This window comes from Phocoena phocoena, chromosome 11 (genome assembly GCF_963924675.1).
Source record: "Phocoena phocoena chromosome 11, mPhoPho1.1, whole genome shotgun sequence".
Classification (NCBI taxonomy): domain Eukaryota; kingdom Metazoa; phylum Chordata; class Mammalia; order Artiodactyla; family Phocoenidae; genus Phocoena; species Phocoena phocoena.
Genome location: NC_089229.1, coordinates 64,579,035 through 64,594,976, shown reverse-complemented (window position 1 = coordinate 64,594,976; position 15,942 = coordinate 64,579,035). Strand labels below are relative to the sequence as shown.

General features: G+C 41.2%; 1 protein-coding gene across 1 annotated transcript in view; it reads right to left on the bottom strand.

Annotated features, from left to right (window-relative positions):
* Window positions 1-426: 426 nt before the first annotated feature.
* Window positions 427-15,942, bottom strand: part of SENP1 (SUMO specific peptidase 1) — a 59,549-nt gene continuing 44,033 nt past the window's right edge. The window contains exons 14-18 of the mRNA XM_065887432.1: window positions 5,928-6,131; window positions 4,981-5,060; window positions 3,971-4,055; window positions 3,348-3,443; window positions 427-489 (exon numbers count right to left, since the gene is read on the bottom strand). Coding sequence (XP_065743504.1) covers window positions 427-489; window positions 3,348-3,443; window positions 3,971-4,055; window positions 4,981-5,060; window positions 5,928-6,131 — 528 coding nt within the window. The remainder of the gene's footprint in view (window positions 490-3,347; window positions 3,444-3,970; window positions 4,056-4,980; window positions 5,061-5,927; window positions 6,132-15,942) is intronic.

Here is a 15,942-nt window from a genome sequence, read left to right as displayed (position 1 = left end):
TGGTGGTTTTCATCCCTACCTTTTTGCCCACGTCCTTTCCTACCTCTTAGTAAGGCCTAACAACAAGAGTTTACATGAAATCAAGAGTCTTTCCAAGCTTCTCTCAGGCCCCTAATTAGAGACTGAGTGAGGCTGGAGCCCTTTGAAAATAAGATGGCAGAACTGAAGAAGTGAAAAGCAGTCTCTCTCTTCAGCTTAGGGATGTCCCTCACCCCTTTCACAGCACCAAAGTTTCTTTGCAAAAATAGTATCTGAGATACAAAAGGAAAGGCAGATGTGCTTGTGAGTGCATCTCTCCAGGGCCTGGTCCAGGATCAAGGACTTTACAAGAACAGAGGGTTGGGAGCAGCTGTTTCCAAGGTCTCTGGCCGTAGACAACAAAGAGCTGGTCTCCCACAAGTCCACGTCTGCTAATTGAGAGAGTCTTCACAAGAGCTTTCGGTGGAGGATTTCCCAGACCATCCGCTTCCGGAAGTAGGGCATGTGTTGCTGTAGGGACACAGAGACACCCTTATTTTCATTTCTTGTATGCAGACCTAACACTCCTTTCCGTCTTGAGGTTTTCAACTAAAATAATCTCAGCTGAATTTCTGATCTTTCAAATGGCTCATTCTTTATCACATGTGATTTTTTTTCTTTCTATTGTTTTCTATTACTATCTTTATTGCTATTTTCCATTGTTGTAACCTTAGAAGTTTTGTTGGGCATTGCCAGGAGTCCCCAGGGTACACCCAAATGTCTCCAAGAATTTTGAGAACGGTGTCTATCAAGTCCTCTATGTTAAACTTTTAAGAAGATATGAAAACCTACCTAAGGATACGAAAGACCTGTATGCAGAAAATTATAAGACACTGATGAAAGAAATTAAAGATGATACAAATAGATGGAGAGATATACCATGTTCTTGGATGGGAAGAATCAACATTGTGAAAATGACTCTACTACCCAAAGCAATCTGCAGATTCAATGCAATCCCTATCAAACTACCACTGGCATTTTTCACAGAACTAGAATAAAAAATTTCGCAATTTGTATGGAAACACAAAAGACCCCGAATAGCCAAAGCAATCTTTAGAAAGAAAAAAGGAGCTGGAGGAATAAGGCTCCCTGACTTCAGACTATATTACAAAGCAACAGTAATCAAGACAGTATGGTACTGGCACAAAAACAGAAAGATAGATCAGTGGAACAGGATAGAAAGCCCAGAGATAAACCCACGCACATATGGTCACCTTATCTTTGATAAAGGAGGCAGGAATGTACAGTGGAGAAAGGACAGCCTCTTCAATAAATGGTGCTGGGAAAACTGGACAGGTACATGTAAAAGTATGAGATTAGATCACTCCCTAACACCATACACAAAAATAAGCTCAAAATGGATTAAAGACCTAAATGTAAGGCCAGAAACTATCAAACTCTTAGAAGAAAACATAGGAAGAACACTCTATGACATAAATCACAGCAAGATCCTTTCTGACCCACCTCCTAGAGTAATGGAAATAAAAACAAAAATAAACAAATGGGACCTAATGAAACTTCAAAGCTTTTGCACAGCAAAGGAAACCATAACCAAGACCAAAAGACAACCCTCAGAATGGGAGAAAACATTTGCAAATGAAGCAACTGACAAAGGATTAATCTCCAAAATTTACAAGCAGCTCATGCAGCTCAATAACAAAAAAACAAACAACCCCATCCAAAAATGGGCAGAAGATCTAAATAGACATTTCTCCAAAGAAGATATACAGAATGCCAACAAACACATGAAAGAATGCTCAACATCATTAATCATTAGAGAAATGCAAATCAAAACTACAATGAGATATCATCTCACACCAGTCAGAATGGCCATCATCAAAAAATCAAGAAACAATAAATGCTGGAGAGGGTGTGGAGAAAAGGGGACACTCTTGCACTGCTGGTGGGAATGTGAATTGGTTCAGCCACTGTGGAGAACAGTATGGAGGTTCCTTAAAAAACTACAAATAGAATTACCATATGACCCAGCAATCCCACTACTTGGCATATACCCTGAGAAAACCAAAATTCAAAGAGAATCATGTACCAAAATGTTCATTGCAGCTCTATTTACAATAGCCAGGACATGGAAACAACCTAAGCGCCCATCATCGGATGAATGGATAAAGAAGATGTGGCACATATACACAATGGAATATTACTCAGCCTTAAAAAGAAATGAAATTGAGCTATTTGTAATGAGATGGATAGACCTAGAATCTGTCATACAGAGTGAAGTAAGTCAGAAAGAAAAAGACAAATACCGTATGCTAACACATATATATGGAATTTAAGGGAAAAAAATGTCATGAAGAACCTAGGGGTAAGATAGGAATAAAGACGCAGACCTACTGGAGAACGGACTTAAGGATATGGGGAGGGGGAAGGGTGAGTTTTGACAGGGCGAGAGAGAGTCATGGACATATACACACTAACAAACGTAGTAAGGTAGATAGCTGGGGGGAAGCAGCCGCAAGGCACAGGGATATTAGCTCGGTGCTTTGTGACAGCCTGGAAGGGTGGGATGGGGAGAGTGGGAGGGAGGGAGACGCAAGAGGGAAGACATATGGGAACATATGTATATGTATAGCTGAGTCACTTTGTTGTAAAGCAGAAACTAACACACCATTGTAAAGCAATTATACCCCAATAAAGATGTTTAAAAAAAAAAAAAAAAAAAAGAAGATATGAGATCCGAGCTTGAAAATCAAAAACTCACTTTTTACAGGAGATGTTATAGGAACTGCAAGAGTGAGCTCCACCCAAGGGCTATGGTGGAAAAATCTTGTAAAGCCATTGATTTAAACAGAAGTAAAGAGTTAAGTGAAGGACACAGAATAACCCCCAATCTCTAGTCTCAATCCACCTTGGTCTCCGAAGGACCACATGGACAGAAATAAACAATCACAAACTATAAGAAGACTGACCAGCTGCATCAAGTGAGGGGCAGGGGAAGAGGGCAGCATAACAAATTATACTAGATCAAGGTGTGGCCTGTTCCAAAACTTAACTGCTACCCAAATAAAGGGGAACTATAGGAAACTTGCTCTGGTCCCAGTTCTCTGCTTCTCACAGGATTTGAGGTAGGTGGGAGAGATGGGCGGAGAAGAAGGCTCTGCCCATACATCACAATATGTGATATATGGTAACCCAGGATGTGGCCTATCACTACCCTTTTTCTTGTGAGGCGGCACAGGCAGTAACCACCCGTGTTATGAGCCACAAGCTGAAGCAGAGCCCCCTTAGTGGAGCAAGTGGAGGGAAAAACATCTATCTGGCAGCCTGGAGATGGGGTAGTCATAGAGCTCCCTCCTGAAGGCTTGGCTCACCTGTGTGAAGTTGATTGGTCTGTCTTTGGTAATGCAGTCAGCATATTTACAGGCAAACATGCCACAGTCGCTTCCATTCATCTGCTGTGGAATTTCCTGAAAGGCCAAAAACAATAAAAAAAGTGACATCTTTCCAAGCTTCCTTCTTTCTTATTTGATTATAAGTAAGAGCCAAAGGATATAAATTTTACAGGTTTCCCTGAATTTTGAAGAGATGACCCTGGTCCCCCACTCAGAACAACAAAGGCTCAGAGAAAAAAATTCAGCATCTCAGTCCAGCCTGTGTTATTTCATATTAATCACACAGGAGACTATCTTAGATTTCCATGACACCCAAGGGTGTAAAAGCTGGCCCCTCCCACAAGGGCCAAACAATCTGCAAACATTTCCCATAGATGAAAGTTTAGCAAAATAGCTGGGCATTTATAAAACCTAGTTCTTTATAAGAAACACAATACTAGTTTCCCACAGATAGCTTACTCTATCTTCCCCAAGGAACCAAACGACCAAGCTGAGGTGAGGCTAGACACTAACACAGAAGGCCTCTGGGGACCAAGCAGTAAAATCCTTTTCTTTCTAATACCCTAGTCTCAGGATTTCCATCTCATCAAGGAGAAATGTACCTGGCTTTTCTTGCTGAAGAGTTGCCAGCCATTGGTGTCAAACTCTTTCCTTTTCTTGTCAATGCTTTCTTGCTTCAGGTATTGCCTAAAGGTATTGGGAGAGAATGAGATGAGCTTGGGGAGCAGTGATGACAGCTGCCACTGCAAGAATGGGGTTGACAATCCTTAGGAAGAGTTTTCTTCTGCGCGTCTAAGGAAAACAGTATATACTACTGGGCAGAGAATCTTTGGACTGCTAAGCTTCCTTTGGAGGTCCCACAATTCAGGCCTGCCCTGTCAACCCAAGAGAAGCATGACATCTGCCTTTGATACCCAGGCTCTTTCTACCTACTGTCCGTCCTGAGGAACAAGTTCTGATTCTTCTCCTTGGTTTATATGGGCCTACAGAACTCAATCTAATGGAAGAAAAATGTTTCTCCAGCAATACTGAGGTATTTATTTATTTATAGTCTTGATTCTCCTGTGTGAAAATTCAATCCAAATCAACAATTTGTTGAGTGCATACCTCATATACAGCACTCTTCTTATGTGAACTGCTCACCATTCTGGAACCCAGCCCCCTCCTGGCTGCCAAAATGGTACAGTGAGGAATAGACATTTTGGAAAGAGAAACAGATGGGATATAAAGAGATTTGCATTCTGGTTCCCAGTTGAGCCACTAACTAGTAGGACCTGAGCAAATGTTAAGTTACCTCTGTGGGTCTTGGTTTCTTCATCTGAAAATTTAGGAGGTTGGAGTAGATGATTTCTAAGTAGTTTCTATATCTATATGTATATATCCACTCTATATTTAGAGCACTGGGACAGTAATTATCCCCATTAGGGTGTATTTTTGGTATTATATTATTATTAAGCTTTACTTACTTAGATGGAAAATACCCATTCTTATTCAAGATAAAGATTTCCTTTATTAATCACTACATTGAAGGGATCAGAGAACTGAGTTCAATAGCTGGAAAAACATAACATATACCCAACATCAAACTCTTTGTCCTCAACTCCCTACTTACAAGAGGATCCTGCAGGCTTCATTGTTTATCCCACCCATGGAGTCGTAATAGGTAATATTCTTCTTTCTAAAGTCTACAACCTGGGAATTAAAAAAAAAAAATCTGTGTTTATGAAGTGAAGAAAACTGGTTTCTCAGCTTTTTCCTTCCCTGGAATTTGGAACCTTCTGCCAGATTTCCTATGATATCATGACAAGTTTGATGGACGCTTAGCATTATACCATGCTTAATCTGCAGAGGAGAGAAGAACAGGGGGATTATTTACTCAGAACTACGATGGGGGCTAATTGACTGGTGGCTCCAGTAATTGCCCTGAAACCTTTTTCTAGTATTCAGGTTCTCCATCTGCACTGTGGGTAACAGTGAAGACAAAACATGCTCTTCAGAGAACGTAAGTCGAGTGAGATAATTTCCATACATTTTCTGAAAGATGGTAAAAGAGTCTAGGTTTTGTTTCTTTACTTGGAGAATTTCCTTTTGGCTTATGCTTTTCAAAGGTAACTCAAAACAGACTGTGAAATATTTTTATACTTTTATTAATATATTAAGCTCATGTATCCATGTTCTCAGAGTCATAAAAAATATTAAATTACCAAGTATGCAAGACAAGTCATGATTAGGCAGAAAATAACAGTCATAGAATCTGAGTTGGCAGCATCATTAAGAAGTCACTTTTACTCCCCATGCCTTGCCTTTAGCCTGCTTTGACTTATAACTCCCTTTTAAAATATTTCCAGAAAAGGAAAACTCCACAGCTTTCTTCCAAGACTAAGTATCTCCCACTCTTGACAGGGAGTTCACTGATCTATCCAATTTTTAGACAACTAAATGCTACTTTTTCTGTCAGTCATCTAGTGAAAATGTAGAACTAATATTCACTACTCTCTGTGTATTCTATAATTATATAGATTTCTTTTAAATTTTATCAGTGATAAAAGAGGCACTCACAGCAAGACACCAGTGCACTCCCAGGTGAATGGGCACCAAAAGAATGTCAACAGAAAAGACATCCACTTTCTTGGTCCAACGTTTCACTGCTTGATAACCAGCCGTTTTTAACTTAGTGAAAAAAAAGGTATTAAATGCATGCACACTTGGCAATCCCTTCTCTTTACTTCGCTCCATCAGCATATTCATGTAGAAATTGATGATCTGTGGGAAGAAAGTATATGTATTAAAATAGATACTCCAGCCTTTCAAAATAGTTGTGCTGTGAGAAGGAAACACAGCGGCTATATTGCACAGCATAGGTTAGTTTCCTAATCAATTCAATTATGACTTCAACACCCAACAGCCTCATGTCCCTATATCAAATTCTGACTAGAAGGGAGGAAGGGGTTGAGGTGGTTATAAACAGTGAAAACAGAAAAAGCTGGTGTGTGTGTGTGTGTGTGTGTGTGTGTGTACACACACACACACACACACACATATGTGTATATATATGGGTCCGGATACATATGGGAAGATGTTGGCCGGACTTGTAGAAGACTGAAGATCAGGTTAAAAAAACTGGAAAATGAGGAGGAAGGGGTGGTACAAGGTGAGACTCAGAGAAAAGGAAAGGAAGGAGTACAAGCAGTTTAATGAGGTACACACTAGCAGTTCCTTTAATCTATCGGGACTGTGCGAGTAATTTAAATAAATCCTGAGCTCAGAGTCTAGTGTTAATAAAGCTAAGATCAGTAGTTCAATCCTCCTATGTAGGTCTCCTGATTCTGCACAAAGATAGAAAATTCTGCTCCATGACTAAGGATTGCATTTTCAGCCTAACAAGCCACGTAGCAGAAGCAAACTGTTTTGGCCTCAAGTAGAATTGAGTGACAGAATAAACCATCAACTATACTGGAAAAACATCTCTAAACTGGCAGTAGCTCAGCAATGTCACCTTTATAGAGGCAGACATGGATATAGTATAACCTACATTACATGAGACCTGAAAGTAAAATGACACACATGAAGAGTAAAGTTCTCCCCCAGAAACTATATGGTTAGCTGCCTCATTTTTGTTGATTTCATTTATGCCTTCAATATCAAGTACAAGTGAAAGAAATTAAAATGCTTGATGCAGGAGATACGTTAATGAAACAATGTGTTCTCTAACAATGACTATGTCGTCCATGGTTCCTTTAAGTCCAGGACTCCTTGGTACCAAAGCTTGAAAGTTACTGTGCCGGAAGTTACTGCATACTTACTTTATGTGGCCAGCTGAGGTCAGGCCAGTGTCTGTCAACTGCAAGGAATGAATGGGCTAACTGATCCAAAGCTTGGAAATATGACTAAGAAAACAGGCACATTTTTCAGAATGCTTTTTGGGGAAAGGGAAAACACCACCGTCCTTTGACAAATATTTACACACTAGAATGCCAGAGCAGTGAGCTACTGCCCAATAGTAGGCAACTACATACTGGGGAGGCAGCACGGAACACTGCCAGGAACACACCGGAGCGTGGTCTAGACCAGAGAAAGGGCCTATAGACGAGGATGCCTAAGCAGCTGCAGGGAAACCACATTCACCATGAAGCAGAGCTCTGAGGGTGGTGGGAGGGAGAGCCAGGACTGAAGAAAGACACTGTTCTTCCTGCATCTCTGAACAGAACAACAGGCCCAGAGGACTCAGGTTGTGGTTAATTCTCTGCTGAGTGATGCCCAACAGGTAACTGGAGCTCAGTTATTTACAATAATGACAATGAATTATGACACAATTAGGATCACAGATTTCTCCAATCCAGGTTTTTGATCTAACCCTGCCCCCGAAGATAATGGTGCTAAAGGATGCTTCTCGGCTTGTGAAGGCAGCCAGGAATGCAGGAGGATCTTCTCAGCAAGCACAGATTTCACAGCTATAATCTACATCCTCTAGTGAGAGAAAATCAGCAGGAAGGGACTGATTCCTCTGGCATTCTATCCCACAATATTAGCCATGCTATGAGGCTAAATAAACCCTTCAATCCAGGGGGTGAAGTGAACAGGCAGACAACATGTCAGTCACTGTAAGCCAAACCCTCCAAGGGGCCAGACAAGTTATATATTACAACAGGCAACAAGGACTTAGGACGGAAGTAGAAGAAATCAGGGAGAGACAAGGATAGCCAAGCACATGAAAGCCACGGAGATATATCTCCCCCAGGTGCCCATCAGAGGGGTATACCACCTTTGGGATCGTTACCCTGAAGTGAAAAGGATGACATAAATGAGTGTCATGCTACACACGACTATCCTATTTTTCAGGAGGAAAGAGTGCCAGAAACCAATTAAGTTTAGCTGGACCTACACAGACTGAGCTGTTTGGCTTCTTATTTCATTTTGTTATTTTGAGAGAGTGGACCTATAAAGCTAAAGACCAAGCCAGCTGAACAGGAACAGAGACCTAGTGATCAGGACACCACACTAAGAATCCCTCTTCCACTGCTTCAGTTCTGCCTCCAACCAAGGTTTCTCCGCTGAGAGGGAAATGGCTTCCTCCAAAGTCAGCTCATTAATTAGCTCTATGGAGTGGTCTGGGTTCTTTTTCATTTCTACTGTATCTCAGTAGGAGGGAGTTTAGTGGCTTCAATGTTCCCTCCCATTAACTGAGGACATGTAATCTGACATCTGAGGCAGAATTTAGATCCGAGTTTTTCTCCTCAGTTTTTCAGCTCTTACTCTATACAAATGAGGAAAATTGCCATAGTTCAGCCAAGACACAATCATACCAAAAAAACAAGCTAGGAGTTAGGAGAACAAAAGGAATCCTACACGTCATCTCACAGAGGGCTGAAGATAAAGGAAAAAGAAATGAGAGAAGGGATCACAGTGCTTAAGATGAAAGAGGAGCAGTGATGGTCAGAGCATTTGCTTGTATTTTGTGAAGACAAGGGTCCCTCCCCTTGCATGGTGAGAGCCTCTCTGCACACAGGACTCTCTTAGCTTCAGAAGATCTTCAATTCCCTTTGGAATAGGGGGCTAGGAGTAATAAGTCAGCCCTGTGCCTACTGTTTGTCTTGCACTTGTCCCTCTTTTGGGGGCCCACACTTGCCTCTGCTTGCTGCAGCTCCTGGTGCCTGAAGAGCTGCCCTTCCTGCTGCCTTCGCAGCTTTGGCCATGAGTGCCTACTTGTCTATGCAGCCCTGTCTGGGGGTGGAATGGTTGTTTATAGTGTCTTATTCCTTTGTGATTTTATTTGAAGAGCTGCCAGGTTGAAGCTGAAAAAAGCTTCTCTTTAAAAGAAAAGCCTACCATGTTTTCAAACTAAGGACTCAATCCTTTTCCTGTATGCTACCACAATGACATAAATGACTGTTATTTGTATCCTCCTTCTCACGCAGTAAACCAGCCAAACTATTGTTTTCTCATGCATATAGAAGTAAAACATTTCACAATACAATCCTGACTTTAACCCTTTCCAATTTCACACTTTGAACCCTTATAATTGACTTAGGAAATAAATGTTCTAAAAGTCCTGAGCATGACAGTGTTCCTGAGCAGAGACCAAGATAACTTTCAGGGGGGAAAAAAAGCTGTTTTCCTATTTTACCCCTCCAGATTTTCCCCTCTACATACTCATTCTGAATTTTTTTTTTTAAAGATTTAATTGTATTTATTTTTGGCTGTGTTGGGTTTTCGTTGCTGCGCACAGGCTTTCTCTAGTTGTGGCGAGTGGGGGCTACTCTTCCTTGTGGTGCGTGGGCTACTTGCGGTGGCTTCTCTTGTTGTGGAGCACAGGCTCTAGGCGCGCGGGCTTCAGTTGTTGCAGCACGCGGGCTCAGTAGTTGTGGCACACAGGCCCTAGAGCGCAGTCTCAGTAGTTGTGGCACACGGGCTTAGGTGCTCTGAGGCATGTGGGATCTTCCTGGACCAGGGCTCGAACCCGTGTCCCCTTCATTGGCAGGCGGATTCTTAGCCACTGCGCCACTGGGGAAGTCTCCCTCATTCTGATTTTTAAATTAGACTTATCCTTGTCAACCAGAAAACCCGAAAGACTAACCAAGCAACAACCCCTGAATATTATGAGTCAGAAGGTCACTCACTCCTAAAAAGATCTAATCTAATAATATTATAGAAACCAAGAAGGCAGACTTCAGGTAAGCTCTATGTTACTGCATCCCTCACTGTGTCCATGCAAATTCAAGCAACAAATTATTAGATTTACTGCCAAGGTTTTAGAGAAAGAGAGGCAGGCAACATCTATTTTTATGGGGTCATGACAACTGTAATTATTCTCCCTGTGACCTCACATAAATCCCTGGTTTATCAATAGGACTAGTTCTACTAAGAAACACTTTAAAGAGGTAAACTATAATGATGTGGAATCTTCCCATGAGTCATGTTAGAAACACTATAACTTCCATTCTGGTCATTTTATTCCACATGTTAGAGTGCAGAGCATATCGTAGACCCCATCATATTCACTTAACTAATTTATCTCATTTTCTCTGATTTTTTTCCCTTCTTACGCAGTTTTTATTTCCTAAGGAAAAGCTACTCCCTGTGCTAGGTTTGTCTAGTTGGGCTTAATGTTTGGCAAGATGTTTCCTCTCTTACCAAGCATCACTTAGATTTAACTTCGCCTTGGAAACAGTTAATTATTGAGAGAGAGGTACTGAAATCTTCAACGGTGATTATAAATTTGTCTATTTCCCCTTCCAATTTTCTCAGTTTTTACTTCATCTATTTTGAAGTTCTGTTAGGTGTGTACATATCTAGGTTGTTAATCCTCTTGATGAACTTACCCGTTTACCATTATGAAAAGTCTATCACTGGTAATATGACTTGCTCTGAAATCTACTTGGTGTGATATGAATATAGTTACTTCATCTTTCCTTTGTTTAAGTGTTGGCACGGTATATTTTTTCCATCCTTTTACTTTTAACCTATATGTGTCTTCATATTTAAAACAGGTTCCCTGTAGACATATTTTTTAACCTAATCTGACAATCTGTGCCTTTTAACAGGATGTTTATACTGTCCAATACGGTAGCTACTAGCCAAATGTGACTCTTGAGCACTTGAAATATGACTAATGCAAGTTGTGTTGTAAGTGTAAAATACACACATTTTAAATAGAAGGTAAAATACTCATTAACAATATTTTCAGATTTATTACATGCCAAAATAACATATTTTGGATATATTGGGTTAAATAAAATATATTATAAAATTAGTTTTATCTGTTTCTTTTTACCTTTTTATTAATGTGACTACTAGAAAACTTAAAATTACATAGATGGCTCACATTATATTTCTACTGGGTGTGCTGGGTTAGGTCATTTACATTTAATGTGATTACTGAGATGGCTGGTTTTAAATCCACCATCATGTTCTTCTTTTACTATTTGTCCCATCTGTTCTTTGTATCCTTCCTCTTTCCCTGCCTTCCTTTGGATTGGGTATCTTTTAATTCCATTTTATCTCCATTACTGGCTTATAACGATACCTCTGTTTTTTGTTTTTGTTTTTAACTGGTTGCTCTAGGATTTATATGTCTTTAACTTATTGTAGTCTACCTTCGTATAACATTATACCACTTCATGTATTGTATAGGAGCCTTAAACAAGTATGTACTTCCATTTTTCCCCTCCTTTGTGTTATGATTGTCATATACTTTACTTCAACATGTTATAAACCCCACAGTATGTTGTTTTATTTTTGACTTGTCAATTGTCTTTCAGAGATATTTAAAACTGAGAGCATTTCCACTGCTCTTCACTCCTTGTGTAGACTGAAACTTTTACCTCATATTTTTCTTCTGCCTGACAAATATCTTTTAACATTTTTATGGTAGAAGTCTGCTGGTGATGAATTCTTTCAGCATTTGTTTGCCTAAAAAAGTATAGCCTTATTTTTTGAAAGATATATTTGCTGGTATAGAATTTAGGTTGCCAAGCTTTTTTTTTTTTCCTCCTTCAGAACTTTAAAGATATAGCTATATTGTCCTCTGGCCTACATGGTTTCTGACAGATCTTTGTTCCTCTGTACATGATATGTCTCTTTTCCTCTGGTTGCTTTCATTAGTCTTCTCTTTATCAGTGGTCTTTAGCAATTTGATTATTATACATTTCACTATGGTGTTTCTTCTACTTGAGGTATGCTGAATTTCTTGGATCTGTCAGTATATTTCCAGATTTGGAAAATCTTCCACCGTTATTTCTTTAAACATTTTTTTCTGATACCACTTATACCCCACCTTCCCTTCTGGGACTTCAATTACATGCTTAGGCTTGACACTGCCCCAGAGCTTGCTAAGCTCTAGTCATCTTTCCTCAGCCTTTTTTCTATTTCATTTGAACGGTTCCTATTGCTCTATTTTCAAGTTCACTAACTGTTCCTTCCACAGTGTCTAATATGTTAATCTCATCTCATGTATTTTTCATTTCAGATACTGTATTTTTCATCTCTAGAAGTTCAATTTGGGTCTTTTATATTTTCCATTTTTCTCCTCATAATGTCCACTTTCCTCTACTTTCCTGAACATGTGAATATGTTTATGATATCTGTTTTAATATCTTTCTTGGCTAATCCTATCATTTTTGTCTTTTCTGGGTATTTCTATAGTGACTGTTTTTTCCCTTTGTTATATTTTTCTTCTATTTGCATGCCTGAGAATTTTTAATTGGATGCTAGACATTGTGAATTTCATGTTGTTGGGTTTTGTTGTTACCAGAATTTGCTGTGTTCCTTTAAATATTGTTGGGCTTTGTTCTGTGATATAGTTAAGTTAGTTGGATCAGTTTCAAGCTTTCAAGACTTGTATTTAAGCTTGTTACCATGGGTTCAGGCGGCCTTTATTCTAGGGTCACTTTGGCCCCACTCTTGAAGCAATGCCCTTTTGAGGACTCTATTCAATGCCCCACAACTTTTCTACTCTAGATGGTTGGGACATGAACTATTCTTGGCACCTGTGTTAGCTCTCAGGCTTGTTCTGATTCCTTCTTCCTGGTGGTTCTTTCTCCAGGCTCTGGTAGTTTCTTCCCATATATGTACAGATCAGTACTCAGCCAAAGATTTGAGAGGGGCCCACTGCACATCTCTGGAGCTTTTTTCTCTTTGTTCAGCAACTTCCCCTCCAGTATTTATCTCACAAACCTTAGCCACTTTGGCCTCCCTGAACTCTGTCTCCTCCACTCACAAGACTGCCAGGCACTGCCAGGCTTTACCAGCTCTCTCCCCTCAGCACACCACCCCAGTAAGCTGTGGAAATCATAGGCTCATCCTTTTCATTTCCCTTCTCTCAGGAATCACTGTTATCCAATGTCTGAAAATTCTTGCTTGATGTTTTATCTAGTTTTCTAGTTAAGTTGAAAGAGTAAATCTGATCCATTTTATTCTATCAAGACCAGAAGAAGTCAGATTCATTTACTTGTATGCCTAAATAATTTCCATGTATTTCTAAATTTATCTGATGCTTTATAAAACAACTTTTAGGCCCTCTAAGAAGCAGAATTAGCAGGCCATAAAGAGAAACACAAAGCCTAAAGTAGTCCTCTCCTCAGGATCATTAACCTAAAATCTTAGACTTGGATTCCAGAAGTTATTCAACTCAATCTCCAGGAAATAATAATTTCTAGTACTGACATACACTTAAAAGTATTTCCTTTTGTTTAATTGTGACTTTCAATCTACTTTTGCAACTAATTCCTCCTCTCTTTAACCCTGTCTTCCTTCCCTTAATTAGAAATTTCTTTTAATAACTAATCACCAGACCTGATAAAGAAATCCCCATCTATATGTTATTAGCTTTCCAGCCTCATCTTCTATTCTTTACAAGGCAGCCACTTCCCACATTCCAATTTTGAGAAGTTTCATTTTCTTATAGTAAAGTAAAATGTTAATCCTGTCAATCATTAGTCCTTTGAAGCTGTATAGAATTTAACTATTCACCTATACAAAAATCCATTCTTGGTCTTCCCTGGTGGTGCAGTGGTTGAGAGTCCACCCGCCAATGCAGGGGACGCGGGTTCGTGCCCGGTCCGGGAGGATCCCACCTGCTGCGGAGCGGCTGGGCCCGTGAGCCATGGCCGCTGAGCCTGCGCGTCCGGAGCCTGTGCTCCGCGGCGGGAGAGGACACAACAGTGAGAGGCCCACGTACCGCAAAAAAAAAAATCCATTCTTAAAAACATGTTGGGGGCAGCGGAGTCGAGATGGCATACTAGGGGGATGCGGAATTCACGCCTCCTCACAACTAGGGCACCTACCAGGCACCAGTGGGGGACCACGGACACCTAAGGGGGCGGGAGGAACCCCCAGCAACGGGGTAGGACGTGGGTCATTGGGGGAAGGAAGGGGGAGTAGAGGTGGAGGCGGGATGGGATTGGTGCCCCGAGGGGTGGCTGAGGGAGGAGAAGGGGTAAATCGGGGAACCACTGGGAGGGTAGAGGATCAAAATGGAGTGTGGCCAGGTTTCCGCTGCCCACTTGAACCCCCAGGAACCTGCTGAGATCCCGGGCCTGATCCTCTGCCCACTGAGGCCCCCTCCATCCACGCGGGTCCTGAGGGAGTGGGAGGGAGGGAAGGGGGAGCAAAAGTTAAGGCCGGACCTCCAGGACCAGCACCCCTGAGGGGTGACTGGGGGAGGGGAAGAGTTCCTACAACCAGCGGGACCCACCCACGGTTAGGGGTCCAGGAGCAACAGGAGACCCTGGGGGAGATAGTGGGGGAGGGGCACGAAGGAACGGAAGGGAACAGGGCCAGTACTTTCCTGTCCACTTAGGCACCTGGAAGCCTGTTGGGCTCCCAGGCCTAATCCACTGCCCTCGGAGCCTCCCTCCTGCAGTGCAGAGCCCAAGCCCCACCCCTACACCCCCACCCAGGGCCCTGACTCTACACTCGGAGACCCCCTCCAACGAACTGGGCCTAAACCCCACCCACACACCCTCACTCAGCGCCCTACCTCCAAACTCCGGAACTTCACACTCCTGAGGCCCTCCTTTCGACATGCTGCCTCTCCTCTTCCCCACAGGTCCTAAGCAGAGGCCACGCCCCACACTTAAATGTCACTCACCTAGGCCCCACCCCATGCTCAAATGTCACCCCCCACCCGCCTAGGCCCTGCCCCACCCTAAACACCGCCCCTGCCTAAGTGCCACCCCAGCCTAAACTCCGCCCCCATGGCCAAGGCTTTTTTTTTTTTCCTTTTTTCCTCTTTTAGATTGGGGTTCTGTTTTACCTTGTTGATTCATTGTTGTTGATTCTTTTATATTTTTATTTTTACTAATAAATCTTTTATTTTTCTAATTTTATTTTATTCTTTATACTTTGTTAGTGATCTCTCCTTTTGGCTTTGCCTTTTCTTTTTCTCCTTTTGCCTTTGCCTTTTCTTCCTTTTTTCTGTTGTGGTTTTATTTTGCCTTGTTGCAGTTGTTTCAATTATACTTTAACTTTTCCTAATATATTTATCTTTCTACTTTTATTTTATCTTTTATTCTTTGATATTGTACTGCTCCTTTTTTTCTTTCTTCTTCTTTTTTTTTTACTGTTGCACAAACCTTGTGGGATCTTGGTTCCCAGGGTGGAGGTTGGGCCCAAGCTCCCGTAGTGGGAGCTCTGAGTCCAAACCACTGGACTAACAGGAACCTCAGACCCCAGGTAATATTAATCAGAGTGAGACCTCCTGGAGGTCCTCATCTCAACACAAAGACCCAGCTCTATCCAACTGCCTGCAAACTCCAGTGCTGGACGTCTCAGGCCAAACAACCAGTAAGACAGGAATACAGCACCAACCATCAAAAAAAAACAAAAACTGAAACAACAAAACAATATGTTATAAAGGAAGGAGCAAGGTAAAACCTACAAGACCAAATAATGAAGACGAAATAGGCAAACTACCCGAAAAAGAATTCAGAGGAATGACAGTAAAGATAATCCAAAATCTTGGAAACAGAATAGAGAAAATGCAAGAAACATTTAACAAGGATCTAGAAAAACTAAAGAGAAAACAAACAGTGATGAACAACACAATTGCTGAAATTAAAAATACTCTAGAAGGAAT